Raw genomic sequence first — 24,827 nt, 5'->3', positions numbered from 1 at the left:
ACTTAGTAAATATGCAAATTAAATTATGCAACGTTTTACAATTCAACTCAAAGGACTCAACTCAATAAATATGTAACAACTCACTCAAGTGTCCTAAGTCTAATAAAAAATGGTTTAGACGGGACCAAATCACATGTCACTCAACTCAACTGACTCGGAGCACTATCAAGACCTAAATGGGAGTTTCTCTTATACGACAACCATCAATTATGAGCCAGTGATAGTACAACAATCAGACGTTGTTACCACATCCATCCATACCTTGCCAGGGCATGAACGCCTCCCTAATCATGGATACCATCGATTAGTCAAGTCCTATCATTTCAGGACAATAAAAATGGGAAACATCCGACTTTAACGGTTCGATCCCACGGGAAGCATCCGACTTTAACGGTTCCATCCTTACCTACGTTGGCGGCGTAGTTTTTGGGTTCAAGTATGGACTATACTCTCACCTGCTTCGGTGCTCGATACTCCTCCTATGACTCTATGCTCATAAAACTCCACCCAATCATCTCAAACAAGCCCTCACGGCTAGTTTCATTTAGCATATTGCCAACTCATCAACTCTATTTCATTTCAACTCAACAATCAAGTCGTAGTGGCAAATCTCATTGGACTCTTTTCAAATCTCAACTCAAATCCGGCTTTATTGGACCTTCTTTCAAATCGACTCATCTCAAATCATCAAACTCTTCTCTTTAAAATTTATACAATCTCAACTCGATGAATGCAAAAAATATTATGTACATTAAAACATAATTTCAACCCCTCAACTCAAACTCAAAATATATACTTTAATGTAAAAATACTCAACTCATTTGAAGGCTCCTCATACTCAACTCATACTTAAACTCCTTTCTAAATCAAAGATGAAACTAATAATTCTTTAGACTCAAAATAACGTGTAAATAGTTTATGCAAAAAGGTTCACAAATAATTTATTTAAAACTCCTTCTCAAAAGATCATTTGTTTTTCCAAAATATTCATAAGACTCCAATCAACTCAATTTATGCAATTCACATATCACATAATCACATTAGACTTCAATCCACTTCATCACATAACATCCTCATCAACATACCTCTTCATCAATTATTCTACACATATTAAATAATCACTATTCACATCATCACTCACACCATCATCAAAACATCGTCATTCACGTCACCATCAAATATTATCATCACATCATTGTCAACTATTATAATCACATCATTATCAAACATCTACTCCGCAAATTTTCATTTTAGTCGTATGTTCAAATTATAGAAACAAAGGGACATTCTTAACTATCCAATTCATTCTTTTCATTCCAATCAATACATATATACACAAAACCATCCACCTCAACTCAAGACAAATTATAACCAAAGAAATCTCATCTTGGGTTCATGTGAATGAAACATGAATCCATACTCTCAACAAAACTCAACTCAAAAATATCGTCAACATCTATATACAAAGATACATTTATAATCAATAATATCAAAGATAACTATTTAGTAACTCAAATCATTAAAAACATCAATCAACCATTTGTATCTAAAAACATTCCTTAGTTTAGGGAAAACTTTCAAGAAAACCTTTCTAAAAGGTGCAACTCTTTTACAACTCCTAACCAACACATCTATGGGCATATGGAAGAACTCAATCCATATTTTAGGTTAGCCTTACATACCTTGTTTGAAGACTTTGAAGAAACCTTGATGTTAGGTCTTCAATGGAAGGCTTGAATTCTTGAAGCTCTTGAAACTCTTTTTGTTGAAAATGGAGAAGAAGAAGAACAAGAGAGAGAGAGAGAGAGGGGCTCCTAGGGCTTTTAGAGAGAGAGTGGGGGCTGAAAATATGATCTTAAAATAGTCTAGGGTGATACATATATAATTTGGGTAAGTTTCCAAATTGCCCCTTCTCAAAAGTTCTGAAAAATAGACAAAAATGCACCTGGCGCGATAGTGGAGCATCGCTAGGCTGATTAAGCCTAAAAACCTGCACACCTCGCAGTGGCGCCGCGCCAGAGACCAAACTACTGAGGCATGTTTCTGGCGCGATAGTGGCGTGTCGCGCCCTTACAGCGCCAAGGCCAATATTTTTTGGGTTCTGGAAATTGTCTTGAAAAACCCTGCACACCTTTTTGTGGCGCGCCGCGCCAAAGCCCAAACTACTGAGGCATATTTCTGGCGCGATAGTGGCGCATCGCGCCACTGCGGCGCCAAGCCCAATTTTCCAGCAATTGCAACCCAGGCCTGAAAATCTCTACTATGCTAGTTCATCTTAGGATAGTCATATATTTTGACTGCGAACTCCAAAAATTACAATCTTGGTGGTGTTGGAAAGAAGACTCAAATACCTTTAATTTGGTAGGTCGTGGTCCACCCAGTTCTTTATATCCTAGGAGATATGGCCGTTTGAAGTTGACCCTTATACTAACTCATTCGAAAACTTAATCGATTGGAGTTCTTTGGACTCGACTTGGTGTTACAGATCCCTTATGACCCCTAAACACATCTAACACACTTTAAATACTTAGGAATTAATCCTAACTCATGTGTAGAATTACAAGTCCTCTGGTCCGAGCCTACTCACACGTGAAAAATATTCGAGTCTTTGCGAAACAATTTCCGGGGTGTCACATAAAGATTCCCAGGAAACTTGTTCAATAAAATTTCAAAAATCTTTATATGGGCTGAAACAATTAGGGTGAATATGGTACAATCGTCTTAGCGAATATTTGCTAAAAGAAGAATATAAAAATGATCCAATTTTCCCTTGTGTCTTTATGAAAAGGCCTGGATCTGAATTTGTCATAATAGTCGTATATGTTGATGATTTGAATATTATCGGAACTCCTGAAGAACTTTCAAAGGCAGTAAAATGTCTGAAAAAAGAATTTGAAATGAAAGACCTCGGAAAGACAAAATTTTATCTTGGTCTACAAATTGAACATTTTGCAAATGAGATATTTATCCATCAATCAACATATACAAAAAATATTTTAAAGAGATTTTACATGGATAAAACACGTCCACTGAGTACCCCAATGATTGTGAGATCTCTTGATATTAATAAAGATCCATGACCCCATAAAAATGATGAAGAGCTTGTTGGTGCTGAATATCATATCTTAGTGCAATTGGTGTATTAATGTATCTTGCCAACAATTCTAGACCAGATATAACTTTCTCAATAAACTTGCTAGCGAGATTTAGTTCTTCCCCAACGCGAAGACACTGTAATGGAATTAAGCATGTATTGAGATTCCTCCGAAGGACCGCAGATATGGAATTGGTTTACTCAAATGAATCCACGTCAGAATTGATTGGTTATGCAGATACAGAATATTTGTCTGATCTCCATAAAAATCGATCGTAGACATGCTACTTATTTACATGTGGTGGTACAGTTATATCATGACGTTTAACAAAGCAAATTATGGTTGGCACTTCTTCAAATCATGCAGAGATAATAGTCTTTCATGAAGCAAATCGAGAATGCATTTGGTTAAGATCAATAACTCAACACATTCAAAAAACATATGACCTTTCTTTGACAAGAGACACTCCAAAATATTGTACGAAGACAATGCTGTATGTATAGCTCAATTAAAGAGAGAATACATTAAATGAGACAGAACAAAACACATTTTACCGAAATTCTTCTTTACCCATGATCTTCAAAAGAAATGTGAAATAGATGTTCAACAAGTTCATTCAAGTGATAATTTAGCAGCTATGTTCACTAAGGCATTGCCAACTTCAACCTTTGAGAAATTGAGATACAAGATTAGAATGCATCATCTTCGAGATATTAAATGATGTCTTCATCAGGGGGAGTATAATACGTACTGCACTCTTTTTTCCTTAGTCTAGATTTTGTCCCACTGATTTTTCTAGCAAGGTTTTTAATGAGACATCAATCAATGCATATTGAGAATAACTATATATATTTGTTCTTTCACTAAAATTTATTTTTGTTTTATATGGACATCAAATGAGGAGTGTTGTAAATGGATGTCCCCTTCCCCTACCCCCACTTTTTCCCTAACCTTTCTTTTAGTCAAATTTGGCTTACTGAATTTTGGCTATAAATAGCTAACGAAGGTGTGCAATTCAGCACACTGAAATCAAAATAATTCTCTCTTCCCTTTATATCTTCTTTTCTTGTCTTTCGTTTATTCTTCTTATAATTTAATTATTTTTATAACAATATTTTTTTTTATTAACTATAAACTAAACACCTATTTTAGTTCACATTCAGCATACCCACCCACCCACCCACTCACCCCCACCCCCACCCCCACCCCCACCCCCCAAAAAAATAGGCAAAGGCCGCAATTTATTAATCAATGATAGTCTTCGGGATAGCTAATGAACAGAAAATTGGCATTCACACTTGCCTCTTCCCAAATCCATGTTTTTTACACAATCAAAAAAAATTGCCTACTCATTTCTAGAAATCATCGAACGTATCCCACGAAGGCTATAGCCGCACACGCGGCAAGCTTCTTTTGGGTCAGTTTTGGTTGAACATTTATAAAGGGTTGTTTACCTAAGTTGTCTTGGTGCTAGACGGAGGTTTCAAAGTTTGCCTCTTTTTACTATGATCTACTATCCATATTCCTTCTACCTAAAACAATCAATGTTTTCAGATGATACCCATGTGAAAAATTCATCGATTTATTGGTCTTGTTATAATTCTTGAATACTTCAGTAACACACAATTGAGCTCAGGGGGGCTAAAGATTTCATTTTGATTAGGTTATCTCGCTTTTCTTGAAAACCCAGGTATAAAGCTGTATGCTTTTCTTCATTTTGGGTATTTTGATGTAATTATGAAATTAGGGGCTGATCCAGATGAGTGCTAGATCTTGTACTTGAAATCTCAGCTTTGTTAAGTTTGATTATTAGCGAAATTGGTGGAACATTACAGTTTCTTGTTTATGCATTATGCTTTTAAATGTTGAGAAGAGCTGAAGTTTTGTGTATTTGCAATTGATTGATAGATTGATTTGTTGGTATATTGGGAATAGTTTGAAAATTTGATAGAAACTAAGATGGTTGGATCTACGGAAGAAGTACCGAGTCATCCTTACCCGAATGGGTTGATTCAAAGTACTAATGGTTCTTCTGTGGAGGAGAAGGTTGATGAGCTACGTCAAATTTTTGGTAAAGCGGATGGTGATCCATTGAGAATTGTGGGTGTTGGAGCAGGAGCATGGGGTAGTGTTTTTGTAGCAATGTTGCAGGACGCGTATGGTAATCTTCGAGAGAAGGTGCAGATTAGAATATGGAGGAGAGCTGGAAGAGACGTTGATAAAGCTACTGCAGAGCATTTATTCGAGGTCATCAATTCTAGGGAAGATGTGTTAAGGAGGCTGATAAGACGATGTGCATATTTAAAGTATGTTGAGGCAAGATTAGGTGATAGGACACTACATGCCGATGAGATTTTGAAAGATGGCTTTTGTTTGAATATGATTGACACACCCCTTTGTCCTTTAAAGGTAGTCACCAATTTGCAGGAGGCTATGTGGGATGCTGATATTGTCATTAATGGTTTGCCATCAACAGAAACCAGGAATGTATTTCAAGAAATTAGTCGGTATTGGAAGGAACGTGTTACTGTTCCAGTCATTATATCCTTGGCAAAGGGAATAGAGGCTGAACTAGGGCCTGAACCCCGCATTGTTACCCCAACACAAATGATTAACAAAGCAAGTAAGAGACTTTTTTTTCCATACCGTTGAGTTACTCTTCCAGACTTGTACTTTTTTACTTTTCCATTGCATTATTTATTCAGGTTTGATGAGTCAATATAGTTGTCCTGGTCATAATTATAAATAGTCAAAGAAAAACTGTTCATCCATATGTGGCAGCAGAATGAGTAATATGGAATGTCTGTTATGTTTTTTATTTTTGGGATAAAATGATTATTTCAAGTGACTTTGCTAAGTACTGCAAGCATTAAGAGCAGTTCCCCTTTCAGCAACACCTTTGGGGAAAAAAGAACGGATGCTTAATAATTGTTGGTTAGTATAACCTTTTGTAAGATTCTTGACTTATGCCTCCAGAGTGTTAGTGCATATGGCATGGGTTCGAATTTTGTCACAGACAAAATCGGATATTTAAGTGGAGAGGGGCAGATCCATTATTACCGAGTTTCGAACTGTACGCCACTGGCCCTCAAAGATGTCTCAGTTATGGAAAATAAAATAAAAAAGAGTTCTTGACCTTTATTAGACATGATTCATGCCTTTAGTTCACCTAAAGAGCAGATATGTTTATTTCTGAGTCAAAATCTGTATGGGGGTATATATATGATCCTAATGGAAGAGTTTCGAAGGTTTAGATTCTGCTCTAACTGCTTTTTAGATCATATGTTCATACTGGTATGCACATTTTCCCCTTTTTCCCAATGATGTGTTGTCTTCTCTCCCCAGACCCCTTTTGTGGGATTTGTTTGATTGTGTTGTTTTCTCTCATTAATATCCAGTTAGATTTAGTGTTGAAATATATTAATCTCTCTTTACTTCCTGTATGTGTATATAAATATATAATTGTATATTGAAGTCTTCAGGTATGCAGATATTATTTTTTGTAACCTGATCAAGTCACTTTGGTTCTTCTACTATTTTGTACTGTTGATAGCTAAAGTGACAAGGCTATGACGTATATGGTTGAATTTGAACTTCAAAATCCATTCATGTCAAATGTCAACTGGTACAGATTCCAATCCACAATGAGTTAATTGCTCTTCGTTTACCATTCGTGAATTTATCCACCTATATTTCACATTTCTTTTTTTTCTTGTTCTATTTTTTGCAATATGTATGTGTTCGTTAAGTTCTTTATTGCTGTTACTTATTACTCATGTGACACCTATTACTTGCAGCTGGAGTTCCAATTGAAAACATCTTGTATCTTGGTGGACCTAATATTGCATCAGAGATTTATAATAGAGAATATGCCAATGCTCGGATATGTGGAGCTGAGAAATGGCGGAAAGCACTAGCGAGATTTTTGAGGCAGCCACATTTTATTGTATGGGACAATGGTGACTTGGTAACTCATGAGGTCATGGGTGGTCTAAAGAATGTATATGCCATTGGAGCTGGTACAATCTTCTCTTTCTGGTGCAATGTTTTACTTTGCTTATATCTTTTAAAAAAATTATAGTGCATAGATTTTGTAGAATTGGCTTATTGAGTTGTGCCTGAGTTCGACTGAGTTTGCACTCGGATCATCTCCTTAATCCCCTATCGCTGTTTGTTTCCATCCTTTATTTTGGAGCTTGGGCTCTTTCAGCATTGTGGTGGTGATAAATTGCAGCTTCCCACAGTTTAAGCATTGTGACATCTTTAGTCAAATACTTAAACTGACATGAGCATTTCAGCTCCGACGGGCTTCGAGTGCGACCCGTACAAGTTCGAAGTTTTCTCAAACGTCTACGGTGCTTCACGGAATCATTGATTTCACCGGAATACACCATTGAAACGTCATCTTCCCTACAGATTTTAAGCTGGAGCTGTTGGATGCTTTTTTGGCTCCAAACCCTTTTTGGGTTTTTAGTTCTTGAGATCTGGCCTAGATCTATTGAGTGCCGGCGTCGTCCAGTGGTTTTTCGGCTTCCGGTGTGAACAATGTTTACTAGCGTGAACAGTGTTTTTTTTGGCGGTAAAAGTGTTTTTTGGCGATAATCAGGTTCATTTCAACCGGAGTTGGTACCTCCGGTTTCCATATATTCTTTGTTCATACACTTGTCGTTGCATTTTGCTAACTTTAGACTTGTGAATAATTTATTAGTTCTTACGTGTTTTCATGGCTTTGGATAGTGATGGTAGACTAGGGTCATGTTCTCACTCAGGGACGGGGACGAGGGTAAGGAGGGGTAAGTGGGTTAAAGGAGCGTCTAGACTGAGAGTAGGTTCTTGGAACATTGGCACGTTAACGGGAAAGTCCATAGAGCTAGTTAAGATTCTTAAGAAGAGAAAAATTAATATAGCTTGTGTCCAAAAGACCAAATGGGTAGGTTCTAAAGCTAAGGAGGTAGACGGGTATAAGCTTTGGTTCTCTGATAGATCGAAGTATAAGAATGGGGTAGGCATTTTAGTAGACAGTGATTTATGGGACCAGGTGGTGGAGGTTAGGAGAATCACTGATAGGATGATGTCGATTAAGGTGGTCATTGAAGGGATCACTTTGAACATAATTTGTGCTTATGTGCCGCAAGCGGGCCTAGGCGAGGAGAAGAGGCGTTTTTGGGAGGGTTTGGATGAGTTAGTGGGAAGCATACCGCCAACTGAGAAGCTGTTCGTGGGAGGGGATTTCAATGGACACATCGGGTCTACTTCGGGAGGGTATGATGATGTGCATGGAGGCTTTAGCTTCGGGGACAGAAATGGAGGAGGAGTTTTACTTTTGGAATTCGCAAGAGCTTTTGGGTTGGTGATAGCCAACTCGAGTTTCCCAAAAAAAGAGGACCACTTGGTAACCTTCCGTAGTTCGGTGGCTAAAACTCAGATAGACTTGTTACTCCTTAGGAAGGATGATAAAGGTCTGTGCAAAGACTGTAAGGTCATTTCGATAGACAATCTTACAATCCGACATAAGCTCTTGGTGATGGATATAGGGATCAGGATGACGAGGAAGAAGAGGGTCAGGGATGATCGACCTATGATCAGATGGGGGAGTTTGACCACGGCTAGTGCCCTGGAGATGAAAGAGAAATTGAAGGACATGGGGGCTTGGTATAGTAGTGAGGATGCGACCAGTATGTGGAATAGGACGGCCAGTTGTATTAGGGCTGTAGCAAGGGAAGTGTTGGGAGTCTCGACAGGTAGTCGTAGTCGGCATCGAGGGGACTGGTGGTGAATGGAGAAGTGCAAGGTAAGGTGGAAGCAAAGAAAATGGCGTACGCAAAGTTGATAGAAAGCACGGATGAGGTGGAGAAGTGGACGAATAAAGAACTTTATAAGATAGCGAGGAAGGAGGCGATGTCGGCGGTTTCGACAGCAAAAATAGCAGCTTTTGAACGCCTTTACGCTGAACTAGAAGAGAAAAGTGGGGATAGGAAATTGTTCAGACTAGCCAGAGCGCGGGAGAGGAGGGCACACGATGTGGATCAAGTGAAGTGCATTAATGACGAGCATGAAAAAGTATTTGTAGATGACTCTCATTAAACAGAGATGACAGTCATACTCCCATAAACTCTTGAATGAAGAAGGGGACAGAGAGATTGTGTTGGGAGATTTGAAACATATAGCGAGGCATCACGATTTTGCATGTTGTAGGAGTATTGCGGTCGAAGAGGTTAAGGGTGTTGTGCGTAGGATGCACTGCGGAAGAGCAACCGGTCTCGACGAGATCCCTGGGAAATTTTGGAAGAGCACGAGCTCGATAGGTTTGGAGTGACTGACTAGGTTATTTAATGTCATCTTTGAGATGACAATGATGCCCGAAGAGTGGAGGTCGAGCGTAATGACCCCTTTATACAAAAACAAGAGGGATATTCAGAGCTGCAACAACTATAGAGGTATCAAGCTCCTAAGCCATACTATGAAAGTGTGAGAAAGAGTGGTGGAGATGAGGGTGAGGAGAGGTGTGTCGATTTCAGAGAACCAGTTCGAATTTATGCCGGGACGCTCAACTACAGAGGCCATCCATCTTATGAGGAGATTGGTGGAGCAGTATAGGGAGAGGAAGAGGGATTTACATATGGTATTCATCGATCTAAAAAAGCCTTATGATAAAGTTCCACGAGAGATACTATGGAGATGTTTGGAGGCTAAAGGTGTACCTGTGGCGTACATTAGGGTGCTCAACGACATATATGAGGATGGTAAGGACAGTAGGAGAGGACTTAGAGCACTTTTCAGTTGTGATGGAGTTGCATCAAGGATCAGCTCTTAGTCTATTTTTATTTGCCTTGACGATGGATTGACGCGACAAATTCAAGGTGAGGTGTCATGGTGTATGCTTTTCGCGGATGACATAGTCCGGATCGATGAGACTCGTAGCAGTGTTAATGCTAAGCTGGAGGATTGGAGACATACTTTGGAGTCTAAAGGGTTTAAGCTGAGTAGGACCAAGATAGAGTACTAGAGTGCAAGTTCAGTGGGACACCTCAGGAGGTTGGCGTGGAAGTTAGGCTTGGTGCCCAGGCCATCCAAAAGAGAAGTAGTTTCAAGTACCTTGGGTCTATCATGCAATGCAGCAGGGAGATTGATGATGATGTCACACATCGTATTAGGGCATGGTGGACGAAATGGAGGCTCGATTCCGGAGTGCTATGTGATAAGAAGGTGTCACCACAACTTAAGGGCAAGTTCTACAAAGTGGTGGTTAGACCGGCTATGCTATATGGGGCGGAGTGTTGGCCAGTTAAAACCTCTCACACTCAAATGATGAAAGTTGCCGAGATGAGAATGTTGAGATGGATGTGTGGGCACACCAGGAGCGACAAGATTAGAAATGAGGCTATTCGGGACAAGGTGAGAGTGGCCTCGGTGGAAGACAAGATGCGAGAAATGCGACTGAGATGGTTTGGGCATGTGAAGAGGAGAGACACAGGTGCCCCATTGCGGAGGTGTGAGAGGTTGGCCATGGATGGTTACAGAAGAGGTAGGGGTAGGCCGAAGAAGTATTGGGGAGAGGTGATTAGATAGGACATGACGCAGTTACAACTTACGGAGGACATGACCCTAGATAGGAGGGTGTGGAGAACCCACAATAGGGTAGAAGGCTAGTACATAGTCTCGTTATTCTTTTCTATTTGTAGGCGCAATAGTGCATTACGATTTCTTGTGCTCTGATTTCTGTTATTTTTGTTATTATATATTACTTTCTATACTTTGATTACTCTATTTTATCTGTGACGCTTTCGTCATTAGCTATCCCATAGCGCTTTGAATTTCCTAATCTTATCTGACCTCTTTTTATTCTTTTATTGAGCTGAGGGTTTCACGGAAACAGCCGTCGCACCTTGGTAGGAGTAAGGTCTGCATACCAGACCCTACGATGTGGGATTTTACTGGGTTGTTGTTGTTGTTGTTGTTGAGAATTTCCCAGAGAATTCTCATTAGTAAATATATTAAGGATGTCAAGGCATCCACAGTGTGGCTGAAACTTTTATAATACTGCAATATCCTGCATGATATCGTGAATAACATTATAAATGCCCTATGCCCCCTTTGTTATGGCAGTATGACACAGTAGTTTGATCCTTTTTTATTTTTTTGAAGTAAGGAGTTTGATCTTTATTAAAAAACCAGAATTGAGAGATTTGCATTAGGTGTTAGACTCTTAGTTGCTTAGTTACATATGAAACCACACATTGACACTATTTTCTACTCGATAGGTATGGTAGCAGCTCTTACTAATGAAAGTGCCACGAGCAAGTCAGTATACTTTGCACATTGTACATCTGAGATGATATTCATTACACATCTCCTGGCTGAAGGACCCGAGAAGCTTGCAGGTCCACTTCTGGCTGATACATATGTGACCCTGTTGAAAGGTCGTAATGCTTGGTATGGCCAAAAGTTAGCCAAAGGGGAAATAAACCTTGATATGGGTGACAGCATCAAGGGAAAGGGGATGATACAGGTACATTCTAGAATACTTAGCATACACTGACTAGCTATGATCATGTGGCTGAAAATAGATTTCTAATGATAATTTACCGCTTGTAACTTCTGTTACATATTAATAGGAGCTAATGTTTTAATAATTGGGGGTGCCTACACTTTCCTATATAAGCTAGTATAGAAAAGTTCTATCATTCCAAGAGGCCCATTTGTACATTGATTTCAAATCAGTTATTTGAAATCATGTTGATAGGTTTTTGAGGATCCGACATGCACCTTGAAATTGCTCTCTCTATAACATTACAAAACTTGAGCTGCATACCATCTGAATATATCTTTAGTGGTTTAGTTCATGGAGCATATCGTTCTCCAACTAGAGCTGCAAGAGAGTTTTATGACTGCGTGGAATCACATGCTAATGCTAACCTGTATCAATTTGTGCAGGGAGTTTCAGCAGTAAAAGCCTTCTATGAGCTACTCAGTCAGTCCAGTTTAAATATTTTTCATCCTGATGAAAACAAACATGTAGCTCCTGTTGAACTTTGTCCTTTATTGAAGACATTGTACAAAATACTGATAATGAGGTACATAAAATTCTTTCCCTGCTTCCCCCCTTATGTTTGCAGTTCTTTCATAAGTTAGAAATTAATCGAACTGTTGTTGCGTTGAAACTACAGGGAGGTTTCATCAGAGGCGATTCTTCAGGCCTTGAGAGATGAAACTATGAATGATCCACGTGATCGTATTGAAATTGCACAAAGTCATGCCATCTACAGACCTTCATTACTTGGACAGTAGCCTTGATTAAGGGACCTTTGCACACCACCATCACATACTATTCGACCATCGTAATTCTTTCTTTGGCAGTGAAGTTGCCTATGAAATTAGGTGTTGTATGTTCAGTCAATTTTGTAATATGGTCTTAGACAATTGGTTATCAGAACGTGCTATCTTGAAGTATGAGAATTGTTGTTGTATCATGTTCTTTTATTTATTCAATCTTTCACTTTATTTATTGCTTTAAAATTCTCCTTTTTGCTCTTTTTCAAGCTCTTCAAGGACATTTCCGGGTACTTACAAAAAGAAATATATCGAAGAGTGAGTTCTGGGATATTGGTCATTCCAAAATTGGATCAAATTCTTCTTTTAACTCAAAAATTGCAACTTGTTTAAACATTTTTAACAGTATATAACTTTTACGTTCTACAATTATATAAAGAGAAAAAGAACGTGCAAGTTAATTGAATAGCTGAATATCGAACGTATAATCAAAGTGTGGAAAGTTATTGAATTAATCCTTACAAAAAATAAATCACGTAACTTTCTCTGTGGTGTGTAATATCAAGAATTTTTGTAAGTGCCCATAAATTTTCTTCCAAGAAAATGTTTTTTCCTTTTTTGGTAGAAACAAGCAAGTTTCAAAAGAACTTAACCACGAACCTTGTTAAAAGAGTATAATAGCAAAAAAAAATTAAATGATCAAATTATAAATACTTTATATTATATATCTATTTATAAAACAGTTATTGTGAATAAATTTTAAAAAAACATAATATTACAAATGAGAAGAGAAATTAATAGAGTATTATTAAATGAAATTTTTTACAACCTGTTGGTTTCGGGTGAGCACCGGATAAATTGACACTTTTTTTTTTTTTTAATATTTGACTAGCCAACTTAAATTCATTTTGTGCTTAAAATAAACCTCAATAAATAATTAGATTTATTTGGATCCTATTTTTTACTTAAAAATAACTCATTCCAAACGACTTATCACACAAAAAAAATATTGCTTCAAAAAACATGAATATGATAGCGACCCTCCAAACCAACAATCAAAACTTAATTGGGTGTTTTATCCTTGTTCGAGTCCTTGGTGAAACAGACCTTAATCCCCTGTAAGGGAGCGACAGAAGGAGTCTAAAGAGGAGTTTCCAGAAGGAGACGAAGAAATAAAAATGTCTTTGGTGGACTATGCATCGTCCGACGAAGAAGAAGAAGAGCTTCATGAACAAGATAAACAACTGAACAAAGCGGAGGAACCCTTACCCACCCCTTTGGATCCATTACCAACCAGAAACGACAATCTCCATCTTCCTCAACCGCAAAACCAGTAACTTTCTTTTGTTTATGGAATTATCCTTTGCATTCACTTCATTTTTCTATTTGGGTCTCCACTAGGGTTTTATTCTTTGACTTGTTTCGTGTTCCTCCCCACTGTTCTACGCACGAAAGAAATTAAGCATCCCTATTTGAGAGATAATTTGTAGGTTTTAGTTGTCTTGCCTAATGGGTCATGATTTTTTATTTTGTGGTGATCTAGGACATGGATTTTGAGAGATAATTTGTGGGTTTTAGTTGTTTTGACTAATGGGTCAAGATTTTTTTGTTGTGTTCTAAGACTTGGATTTTGAGAGATAATTTGTGGGTTTTAGTTGTTTTGCCTGATGGGTCAAGATATTTTTTTGTAGTGTTCTAGGACTTGGATTATGGTTCGATAATAAAGGGGGTGGAAATTGGAGAACCAAAAAAAAAGTGAACTTTTTATACGTGATGATCTATGAAAAAGAATACATTTGTGAACTAATAGAACAAGTGTTTCATTTCCGGTGAATTGAAGCAGCAAGAGATTGACACTGGTTGGAATAAGAAACTGTTCTTGTTTCATCTTATAGTAATTGTCCCTGTGAATTTGTGTTTTTTAATGCCTGCAGAGCTACCATAAAGGAAAATGCATTTAGATAATGGAGCATTTCTTAATTGAATGATTACTAAGGGGAGGGACTGCCAATTTGCCAGGCCAAAGGGGATGAGTACAGGCAGGGATGTCTGGGAAGGGAAAGAAGAAGGAAGGACTGGGAAAAGAAAATGATTCTGGCCCTTTATTTTATACAAGGCGCATTTCCTGGATTACCATTCCGCATCCCCTGCTGCTAAAACAATCCCCTATTTCTGCATTTTCTGGAATAAAGCTAATATGAGAATTGTCCCACATGCCTCACATCTCCCATAGAAGGTGGAGAGAGTATGATACAGGGTTTGATAAAATAATAAGCTTGCTGCAATTTGTCTGGAATTCTTCTTTTACATTTCTGTGTAAAATGTGCTTAGGGCAACTGGTAGTGCGGGGCCTTTTTTTTTCTTGATAAGTTTGTTAGCATGGGATTTGCTAGTTAATAGAATTTGAAGTTTGAATACCTAAAAGGACTTTGAAGGTTATTGTGAAGTGTAGATTACTGTGTTAAAAAGAATGGCTTCTGTTGGCTGAGAATATCCTAAGTGAATACTGGAAACTGGTCAGTCCAGTAGTGTGCTATAAAGCTTTTGACTTCTATGTTGTTGGATTATGCAATCATTAATAAATTTGCATTGTTTGAAAGGGGAAAATAATCTGAAGATCTGACTCATGCAGCTCAACTATAAATATAAGCATGCTGCTGTTGATGATTAGTTGAATCATATGATCTTATTTCTTCACATTTTATGATCTAGTGAAAAGTGTAAACTAGATGATATGCATCTAAAGGAGGAACTTTTAGTCGTAGAATGATGAATTGCAAATTTATACTATGGCAATTCTTCAATTTGCAAATTTGTCCTACAACAATGCTTCAATTATATTTCATTTGCATATGCAGGAAGATTGGTTCGTCATTAAATAAAGAACACTTGTCAAGTTTATCGGAGTCCTCCGAACTGAAACTCCCTGATGCATCACTTCTATTAAATTCACCTACAATGCGAGGCCATCTTGGACACAATACTGACCATTCTTCCCGAGTTGCAGCAGCCATGGCTGAAAATGCAACACGGAAGCGGGATATAAATGTTTCAGCGTCCACTTTTCCACGCAGTAAGATTCCTAAAGGAACTTTGCCTCACATGAAGAATGTCCCTGAAACAGAAGGTGGTCTTCTGCTCCCACCTCAACTTACCGGAAGGTCAGTTGTACTGAAATGTTGAGTCTCATTGCATGCTCTGTATTAAGTTCATCTATTTATGCAAATCGTATCATGTATCACTATATGTTCTGTTTGTTGTTTTTTCTTATTATGTTTTGCCAAATCCTCCTGAAGTTGAATGTCCAATTTTCTTATTGGGTTGCTTGTGTATAATGTCCAATAAGGAAAGTTTTTTCTCTCATATGTAACAAAGTTACTGGGCCAACTTCTATTTATTTCATTTCAACCATGTCAATAATGGAAATTCAACTTGTTTAATGCTTGGGTTAATTATCAAAAAGAGAAATAATTATAGTAATAACAATTATAATCTGAGGTATTTAGATGTCTTTCACATTCCTTTATAATCTGAGGTATTCTGTCCTTTATAATATTTTTCTATAATTATTACCCTTATCTGTCTAGGCATTCAGGTTTTTTAGCTACTTCATTTTATTAGCATCGCAAATGAACTTTTTTTGTATTGTGGCATAAATTCTGTGCATCTTAGCTAAAATAAGGAGAACACTCCTCAATTCTTTGTATTTGGTAAAAACGGAAAACACCAATCTATCATTGCAACTAAAATCTAATGCAGGCTCACATAGGAGGTCTATTTTCTGCAATGGCCTTTGTGCACATTTTAAAGAACAACTGATTTCATATTTCAACCCCAATAGGAATGTATAGTCCCGTAATTAGCAGTAGGGGCTTTTTTGGAGGAATTTTATTCCTTCAAAGTATAGGACCTGTTGTATGCTACATTCAAGTCTCGTGTATTCTCTCCGTCTCCTTTTGTATCAAGGATTGTTTTAGCATCCTTCGAACTTGAAAAGGGATGTTGTTAACATGTACAATCCCCTCGAATCAGCTGTAATTTTTTGGAAGAAGATGAATAAAAAGGCCCTTTAACGTTCCGCAGAAACAAGAATAAGTTTTATACTTCAGGAATACAATTTCCACCAGGATAGTTGGCATGCATATTTGGTGTAAGCAAGTAATGAAATTTCAGTATGTATGCTTCATTTACGATCGCGAGGTATTCTAGCAGCAGAAACAATTTCAAGTCAGAGACTTTCTGATGCTTTTTTTTATTTTATAAAAGGTACTGTTAACTTTCTGAAGCACAACTTAATCAAATGTTGCATGTGATTTTGACTTTCCCGGCATCCACTGGAAGAAACGGCAAACAAATACAGAAGGGAGAGGGGGGAGAGAGAAGTGTAACTGGCGAATAGGTGCAGTCATGGGGAAATGTTTGTTTCCTCTGGTATAACTAGATTAGAGTAATGAAACCGAAGCAGAATAGCAGCATATCCGCAGAGAAATTGAAGTGAAAATCTGGACCCTATGGTAGGAAAACGTAGCATAGAAGCTGGCAAAATTAGCAAATGAGAGAAATGCAAACAGAAAGAAAACAGAAGGGGAAAGATGAAATTTTGGTAGAGGACCCATGAAATTACTGCTCTTACATGGTTATAGATTAGCCAGAAGGAAGGATGAATTTATGGTAGATGACCCTTAAATTGCTCTCCTGCATGGTTATACATTAGAGTAACCCTTGGATACAACATTGTTGTCTCCCACTTAAACACAAAAGGTAAGAAAGCCATGCAGTTGTTTCCATGGTCAAAGTTGCACAAACTGGGGGCCAATTAAACATAGGAATTGGTGAATTATAGGAGGTTTATGGTAGGCAATTCCTTACAATAGGTTTGAGCATGAAAAGAGCGTAGAAAGATGAAAATCAAGGGTTAAACAGTGAGGGAATTCATCAAAAAGAATAGTGGAGAGAAATGAAAAGTTTAGGAATTAGATGACATCTTAAGTTTCCTTTGGCGTCATGTCTTAAGTTGGATTTGCATCACACCATCTAAAGAGAGCAAAGTGCTCAGAAATTATCGTATAGCTGACTGCTGACCTAACCGATAGTCTTTCTAATGCCAAAAGCTGTATAAAGCACTTGTGGATTATATGACGTAATCGTCCTTTAATATAATGTTCCTAAAACCTACTAAGGAGCCATATTTTTTTATTTTCTGCTAGTAGCAGATGTTTTAAATTATGATGGCTAATAGATGCTTCAATTAACTTGTGCAGGAGCAACATTGTTACAGAAGACATCAGCAAGCTATTTCGGAAGAAGACCTCGTCTTAGTTGCGCACACAGTGACAGAAATCTCTGTGGACCTAACTGTAGTTTTAATTCAGTAGATTCTCTATGCGATTCTAGTAGAAATTAACACAACTGTTGTAAGATATTTGGTTGTATTGATACTGATTACTGAGATGGCTGCTCTCAGCAGTTCTGGTTGAGGTTGAAGTTGAAGTGATGGACTACTTTTTGTACAGAATTTCTGCAACCATACATTCTTTGTGTGTTGATTGGTTCTTGGAATGTGTACTCGCTAGACATCATATGAGAGTGAAGCGTTATATTGAATTGAATAACCCAGTTTACAGCTGCATTCAGCCCCGGTTTTCATAGGATTTGTTTGATTATTGCACGGGTTAAAAAAATGACACTGATTTGTTGTAGATCTTGACACAACTCTTTGATACCTGTTTTGAGACCCCCCATTATACAACCTTCGAAACATCAGCCGTGTAAATTGTAACAGCAGCATGAATCATAATGGTATAAGCTTTGTGGTTATCCCGAACATGACAGACAATAGTGCCCAACGACAAGCAAAAAAGCCAGTTGTGCCATGACAATCCAAGCAATAGACATCACCTAAGGTTGTCCAAGATGACATTACCATGTAGTGTTTAAGGTCCTAGCTGAATAGACTGTAAACATCAGCAGTACATTCATAATATGGGTTTGGGGTATAAAGGGATATATTACCATGGGAAATCACCAATTTCAATTTCATGTGTACCTATCATTGAATGTCAAGATATTTCTATGACTATAAAAACATTTGTGTTAATTATAAAATAATATTAACAACGATAAAATAAAAGGGTTAAAAATTAATTGTTTCCAAATACAAAATTGGATTTTAGCATACAAGGGAACAGTGGGAGTAGCAGTTAGGGTAAAAACTCCATCTTCACTAGAGGAGACGGCTCAGTCGAAAAGAAAAACTCCATTGATGGAATCTCTACAGCTTGTCAACACACACGTCAAGCTCTTAGCCTTCGATTTTCTCTCTCTCAAACCAATCAACCACGAACCCACCATTTTTTCTCGCAAGGGGAGACGCCTATCGCGCGCAGAGACAGTGGGTATCGTCGTAAGCAGAGACTTTAAGCCCAATAGATTTATCAAATTCGATATTGACGATGGCACCGGCTGCATACCATGTATCCTGTGGCTCAACCAGGAAAGTTCGCGTCACTTCTCCCGTCGTTGCCCATCACATGTTCGACTAATTGCCCAAATGGCAGCCGATTTTGCTTCCCAAACTCAGCTTGGGGTTATTGCTCGAGTTCGTGGTAAGATCACTAGCTATAGAGGTAATCTTCAGATTACTGTTTCAGATGTTGTTATAGAGAGGGATCCCAATTCCCAGATTCTGCATTGGCTAGATTGTTTAAGGTTGGCCCGAAATTGTTATGATAAAGTTGTCCTTCCTTGAACATGAGATGTTGCGTAAATTGCGCGGATATGCAAAATGTTGAAATGAAAGTACAGATATGAGTTTGAGTTTGGCCAAACATAGTAGCTTTGATCCAATTGTGTAGTTTATTAATAAATTCATCAAATATGTATAATATTTAGAACACAATTACTAACATAATATTTTGAGTTTGTCATACTAAAACTTAAAACTCAAAATCCCAACTCTGCTACTGCTCTACATAAATGGTGATCTGTTTGCTAACATTAATACCCCCCGAGCAATTGATCATTCATACGCAGATTTGATTATTTTGATTTAGAGGTCAGGTTGTGTTGACAATTAAAGGAGCAGGTCAAGTTCATTCAACTTGAGAGATAAATTACATGGTTGACCTATCAGTCCATCAAATATCGTAGGACCTAGGATGAAATTCTGCCATGCTATTGCATAAATTAAAGAGAAGAAACATCTTGACAAATACATCAACGAACCCCAAACTTGACACTATTTTTTATTAAACATCATTTTATATATCTATTTTAGGTTCGACTAATTAATTAGGCATCCTATGTTGTCGAAAATGTGCCTATAAGTACGTGTTAGGGACACGAAACATCACACATGTTTTCAGCTCGAATTGTTGAGAATTAAAGACTTTCAAAAACTGAAGTTTTCTCCATTTTGATAATTAATGATTCTTTTTCAGTTTTTTTTTCTTCACTTTTTCTACTCCTATGCGGTAAGAAATTCACATAAAAATGGGGATTCGAGCAACAACGATCGAAGATGTTTAAATGAAATAATACACCAATAAAGATCGACTACTGTAGTGGTTACTCTCTTTAAACTCGACTCTAGAAACCGAAAATCTATAATAATCATAAAGAATATTACATAATGATATACACTATCGTCTTTTTCGTATATTGTAGGATTAAATAATTTGTTACAACATCTACTTTATGGGTGCAACACTAAAAAGAGGGGGGGGGGGATATGTATAGAATCGATCCTTAGTTCCTTCTAAGTAAATAATTTTGACATTCAATCAAATGCACCATTTAATTTTCTTGTAATATGAGTTCTAGCAAATAATATTATATCAATTTAAAAAAATATAAAATATCTAATTTTACGGATGAAGCTCCTCTCTATTCTTCTCTCCGGGGTTAGTTTTAATTATACTTACTAAACTTATAATGTATATAATTGTACAACGGACAGAGTTTGTTAGGAGATCAGTTAGTTATTAGGCGGTTAGTTAGTCTGCTGCACAGTTAGTTTGTTAGATAGTTACATTCAAATTCAGTTAGATAGTCTTCCTCTTCTTCTGTATATATATACATTGATGCAATACAAATGAAAGCTAAGCTTTGCATTTCACACAAAGTGATTCTCCTTCTTTCTGATGATGATGATGATCAAAAGCTTCCATTAGTGTCCTTCTTAAGAATTCAAGTTGGTATCATTACATAATTTGTTATTTTGACATGGTATCAGAGCATTTCAACTAATTCAGAGAGACCAAATGTCCCATGCAATTTGCCTCTTGAACCTTGGTCCATTCACCCTCACCACATGTTGTTTCCCCTTCAAATGATGCACCTACACCACCACCTGACATTGTACCTATTAACCAAGATCATGCCCCTCACCAAATTGAACCCAGGAGGTCCATCAGATCACATAAAATCCTACCTCATATTACTGATTATGTCCATTCAATACCAAACCTTAAATCACTTAGATCCCAAACCATAAACTCCTCTACCTCACTAAGAGCTCTCTTCTCAAATCATCACTACTTAACTCACACTGCTCTTAATCCAACTGGTCAAGACTTTGTTAGGAATGTTTGCATTGACAGGGAACTATCCTCATATAAGGAGGTAGCTATTGATCCTGCTTGGCAACTAGATATGACACAAGAATTTGATGCTTTACATACCAACCACACTTAGGATTTGATTCCATTACCTACTGGAAAGAAAGTTATTAGGTGTAAATGAATATACAAGGTGAAACAAGAGGCAAATGGGGGCATTGAAAGATTGAAGGCCAGACTTCTTGTTAAATTTTATACTCAGTAGGCAGGTATTGATTATATTGAAACATTCTCTTCTGTGGTAAAGATGACTATAGTCAAAGCTTTACTTATCAAAGCAGTCAAACAAGGTTGGATCATGTACCAGTTAGATGTGAATAATGTATTTCTACATGGAGACTTACATGAGGAAGTATACATGAAGGTACCACCTGAACTTGTAGTCCCAGCTCTAATTTGGTATGCAAGTTGAACAAGTCTCTCTATGAACTTAAACAAGCAAGTAGGTAGCGGTATGCTAAACTCACTGAAACTCTTTGTTCTAGAGGTTACACCCATTCCATGTATGATTATTCCTTGTTTTACAAAAGGAAAAGAGCTTCATCAGTCTATGTAGTTGTTTATGTTGATGATATAGTCCTCATAAGGGAAAACACTGTTGAGATAGAAGATTTGAAGACATATTTGGACAACAGGTTTCGAATTAAGGACCTAGGATTGCTCAACTATTTTCTAGGAATGGAAGTCTTCTACACACAGGAAGGAATTGTCATTTCCTAGAGAAAATTTGTTCTTAATCTTCTCAAGGAATATGATTGTCTGCATCTTAGTCCTTTGACTTTCCCTCTTGATCCCAATGTCAAACTAAGAGCACATAAGGACACTGCACTAAGTGACAGTACCTATTATAGAAAATTGATGGGGAAACTTAATTTTCTCACTAACACAAGACTCGACATTGCATTCAGTGTACAACACACAAGTCAATTCATGCAAGACCCAAGGAAGCCACATCTACAAGCTGCTATTCATCTTCTTAGATATCTGAAGTCCGATCCTACTTTAGGTATGTTCCTCTCTAAAGATGCAGACTTTACTATTAAAGGTACTGTGATTTTGACTAGGCTTTATGCCCTGACTTTAGAAAGTCTATAAGTGGATTTTTGGTGCTACTTGGAGGGAGTCTAGTCAGTTGGAAATCAAAGAAACAAGAGATCATTTCATTGTCCTCTACAGAAGCTAAGTATAGATCCCTCAGAAAAGTAGTAGGAGAGTTAGTTTGGTTAAGTAGACTACTTGATGAGTTGAATGTCGCTTATTCAAAGCCAATCTCAGTGTTTTGTGATTGTCAATCTACATTGCACATAGCCAAGAACCATGTGTTCCATGAGAGGACTAAACACATTGAAGTGGATTGTCATTATGTAAGGCACATCCTACAATAAAGGCTTTTTTCATTGCATCACATTGCTACACATAATCAACTGGCTGACATATTAACCAAAGCCTTGACTGGGATCAAACACTCCTCTACTCTTGACAAGTTGGCAGTGTTGTCCTCACCACCAACTTGAGGGGGGAGGAGGGGTATTAAACTTATAATGTATATAATTGTATAGCTGGCAGAATTTGTTAAGAGATCAGTTAGTTAGTCTGTTGCATAGTTAGTTTGTTAGATAGCTACATTCAGATTCAATTAGATAGTCTTCCTCTTCTTCTGTATATATATACATTGATGCAATACAAATCAACGCGAAGTTTTGCATTTCACACAAAGTGATTCTCTTTCTTTCTAATGATGATGATCAAAAGCTTTCATTAATGTCCTTCTTAAGAATTCAAGGTATTATCATTACATAACTTGTTATTTTGACAATGCTTTCTAAACTTTATTCATTTAATTATACTTTCTGAACTCTATTAATTTATAACTTTTGAACTTTAGTGATGTAACATCTAAAAACTCACACACCCAATTCATTAAAATATGGGCGGGTTGAACGAGTTACCAAAATATGGATTTACTTTTCCATCACTAGTGATAAAATAGTAAATAAAGTTCAAAGAACGCACACAAAATTAACTTGAAAAATAATCTCCATACATCACCACGCGAAATTTTAATACCTAATTAATTTTTTTTTTATTACTATATATAACATATGAAATAACCAGAAAAAATATGAGTCAATTTAGATAAGAAATTTTTGCATAAACGAACTCTTTTAAATTAATAATTACCCTTTTTAGGATACTTTTTTTATTACGTTCTATAACATATTTATCTTAATTAATAAACAACACCACCCATTACCCCCTCCCCCTCTCTCTCTCTCTCTCACACCTTTCTTCTTCTTTTTTTCCATTTTAGTTTTTCTCTCTCTTTCTCTTTCTCTTTCTCCCTTTTTAAAAAATAATAATTAATTAACATAATTTAAAACTAATTTAAATAGTACCGAAATATTTGAAATTCACACATAATACTTATAATACATTTATATTAAAAATATTTTAATTATATATTTACCACATTTTAATTATAATATATTGAATTCAAAATTCATTATAATTATTTTTTATTTTTTTCTCTTATTCACATATTATATTATTGTATTAAAAATATTTTAGTTATATATTCAGCATGTGCATTGAAATATGTCTATAATATGTATAATATATTGAATTTAAAGTGTATTACAATTCGAATTCAATATTATACATTATTATGAATTCGATTGTTGTTATTTCATCAAAAATAATACATTTCTAACAATGTAAATTAATTTGAATAGTACTAGAATGTTTGAAATTCACACATTATACTTATAATATATTTGTATTAAAAATATTTTAGTTATTTCACCACGTATATTGAAACATGCCTATAATATGTATAATATATTGAATTAAAAAAATATTATAATTATTTTTAATTTTTTCTTTTATTAACGGTGCTAAAATATATTATTGTATTAAAAATATTTTAGTTATATATTTACCAGGTGGGTTGAAATATGTCTATATTACAATATATTGAATTCAGAATCTATTATAATTTTTTTTATTTTTTCTCTTATTAACGGAATATATTATTGTATTAAAAATATTTTAGCTATATATTCACAACATGTATTGAAACATGAATATAATATATATAATATATTGAATTCAAAATGTATTACAATTATTGTTTATATTTATTTCTTTTATTGTGTTAAAAATGCATTATATATGTATTTACATAAAAAAAATCATCTAATTTAAAAAGTAATATTTTGTAAAGCTAAAATATGTACTAAAATTCGTAATTAATCTTATATATTTTATTAATTAAGTAAATGACCTTTTAGATAATATATCAATTCAATTTTTAATGAGATGAAATGAATAGGACTAAAACAGATTGAACTAACAAGTTATGACCCGCCCAAACTTAAACGGATTGGACGAGTTCAACACGCTTACGTTCATAGTCAGTGTCGGTGCTGTTTGCTGCAATGGGCGTTGCAGCAGCACCAGCTCCCGTTAAAACAACCATGTTGCCATCTTTTGTTCCTTCACGGTATGGGAAGAATAACATAAGAAGACATAATACAAGAAAACGAAAAGAACCAAATACTATGATAATAACAAAGGGTGTATCCATCTTTCTTAATTAAATGCAATCCTTAAATTCATGACCAAGTAATATAGTTGCAGAGGTTTCTTATAGCTTGAGGTATAGATGTATCTTCCGAATTCAACAAGCTCTCCTAATTTATATATCTTCATAATTCAACAAGCTCTTCTAACATAAATTAGGAGCACAAAAATAGACAAAAATGAAAATCCAGCACAAGCACTATATATTTTAGGTGGAAAAGTATATCTCTCTGTGTTTCCACACACCAACCATGAGTATACA

At 36.3% G+C, this 24,827-nt stretch overlaps 3 protein-coding genes across 3 annotated transcripts; all 3 read left to right on the top strand.

Annotated features, from left to right (window-relative positions):
• Positions 1 to 4,387: 4,387 nt before the first annotated feature.
• On the top strand, positions 4,388 to 12,596 carry LOC129887024 (probable glycerol-3-phosphate dehydrogenase [NAD(+)] 1, cytosolic). The gene is made up of 5 exons (XM_055961964.1): positions 4,388 to 5,718; positions 6,893 to 7,114; positions 11,357 to 11,604; positions 12,030 to 12,169; positions 12,263 to 12,596. Exons 1-5 carry the CDS (start codon positions 5,055 to 5,057, stop codon positions 12,381 to 12,383), a joined length of 1,395 nt encoding a protein of 464 aa, XP_055817939.1. The 5' UTR covers positions 4,388 to 5,054; the 3' UTR covers positions 12,384 to 12,596.
• Positions 12,597 to 13,411: 815 nt separating this feature from the next.
• LOC129887023 (uncharacterized) lies at positions 13,412 to 17,992 on the top strand. The gene is made up of 3 exons (XM_055961962.1): positions 13,412 to 13,698; positions 15,224 to 15,526; positions 17,627 to 17,992. Exons 1-3 carry the CDS (start codon positions 13,544 to 13,546, stop codon positions 17,682 to 17,684), a joined length of 516 nt encoding a protein of 171 aa, XP_055817937.1. The 5' UTR covers positions 13,412 to 13,543; the 3' UTR covers positions 17,685 to 17,992.
• Positions 17,993 to 18,442: 450 nt separating this feature from the next.
• Positions 18,443 to 19,287, top strand: LOC129884869 (CST complex subunit STN1-like). The gene has a single exon (XM_055959143.1). The coding sequence runs from the start codon at positions 18,628 to 18,630 to the stop codon at positions 19,111 to 19,113; it is 486 nt and encodes a 161-aa protein (XP_055815118.1). The 5' UTR covers positions 18,443 to 18,627; the 3' UTR covers positions 19,114 to 19,287.
• Positions 19,288 to 24,827: the final 5,540 nt, after the last annotated feature.

The sequence above is a fragment of the Solanum dulcamara genome, chromosome 4 (genome assembly GCF_947179165.1).
Source record: "Solanum dulcamara chromosome 4, daSolDulc1.2, whole genome shotgun sequence".
Classification (NCBI taxonomy): domain Eukaryota; kingdom Viridiplantae; phylum Streptophyta; class Magnoliopsida; order Solanales; family Solanaceae; genus Solanum; species Solanum dulcamara.
The sequence above is the reverse complement of the archived record's forward strand: the minus strand, read 5'-3'. Positions and strand labels throughout refer to the sequence as shown.

What these genes read in the sequence shown, in the direction of transcription:
- LOC129884869 (XM_055959143.1), top strand. Translation starts at nt 18,628, where the DNA reads ATGGAATCTCTACAGCTTGTCAACACACACGTCAAGCTCTTAGCCTTC.
- LOC129887023 (XM_055961962.1), top strand. Translation starts at nt 13,544, where the DNA reads ATGTCTTTGGTGGACTATGCATCGTCCGACGAAGAAGAAGAAGAGCTT. An exon ending in CTTCCTCAACCGCAAAACCA is followed by an intron (nt 13,699 to 15,223) that starts GTAACTTTCTTT and finishes TTGCATATGCAG; the next exon opens with GAAGATTGGTTCGTCATTAA. An exon ending in CCACCTCAACTTACCGGAAG is followed by an intron (nt 15,527 to 17,626) that starts GTCAGTTGTACT and finishes TAACTTGTGCAG; the next exon opens with GAGCAACATTGTTACAGAAG.
- LOC129887024 (XM_055961964.1), top strand. Translation starts at nt 5,055, where the DNA reads ATGGTTGGATCTACGGAAGAAGTACCGAGTCATCCTTACCCGAATGGG. An exon ending in ACAAATGATTAACAAAGCAA is followed by an intron (nt 5,719 to 6,892) that starts GTAAGAGACTTT and finishes TATTACTTGCAG; the next exon opens with CTGGAGTTCCAATTGAAAAC. An exon ending in AGGGAAAGGGGATGATACAG is followed by an intron (nt 11,605 to 12,029) that starts GTACATTCTAGA and finishes CAATTTGTGCAG; the next exon opens with GGAGTTTCAGCAGTAAAAGC.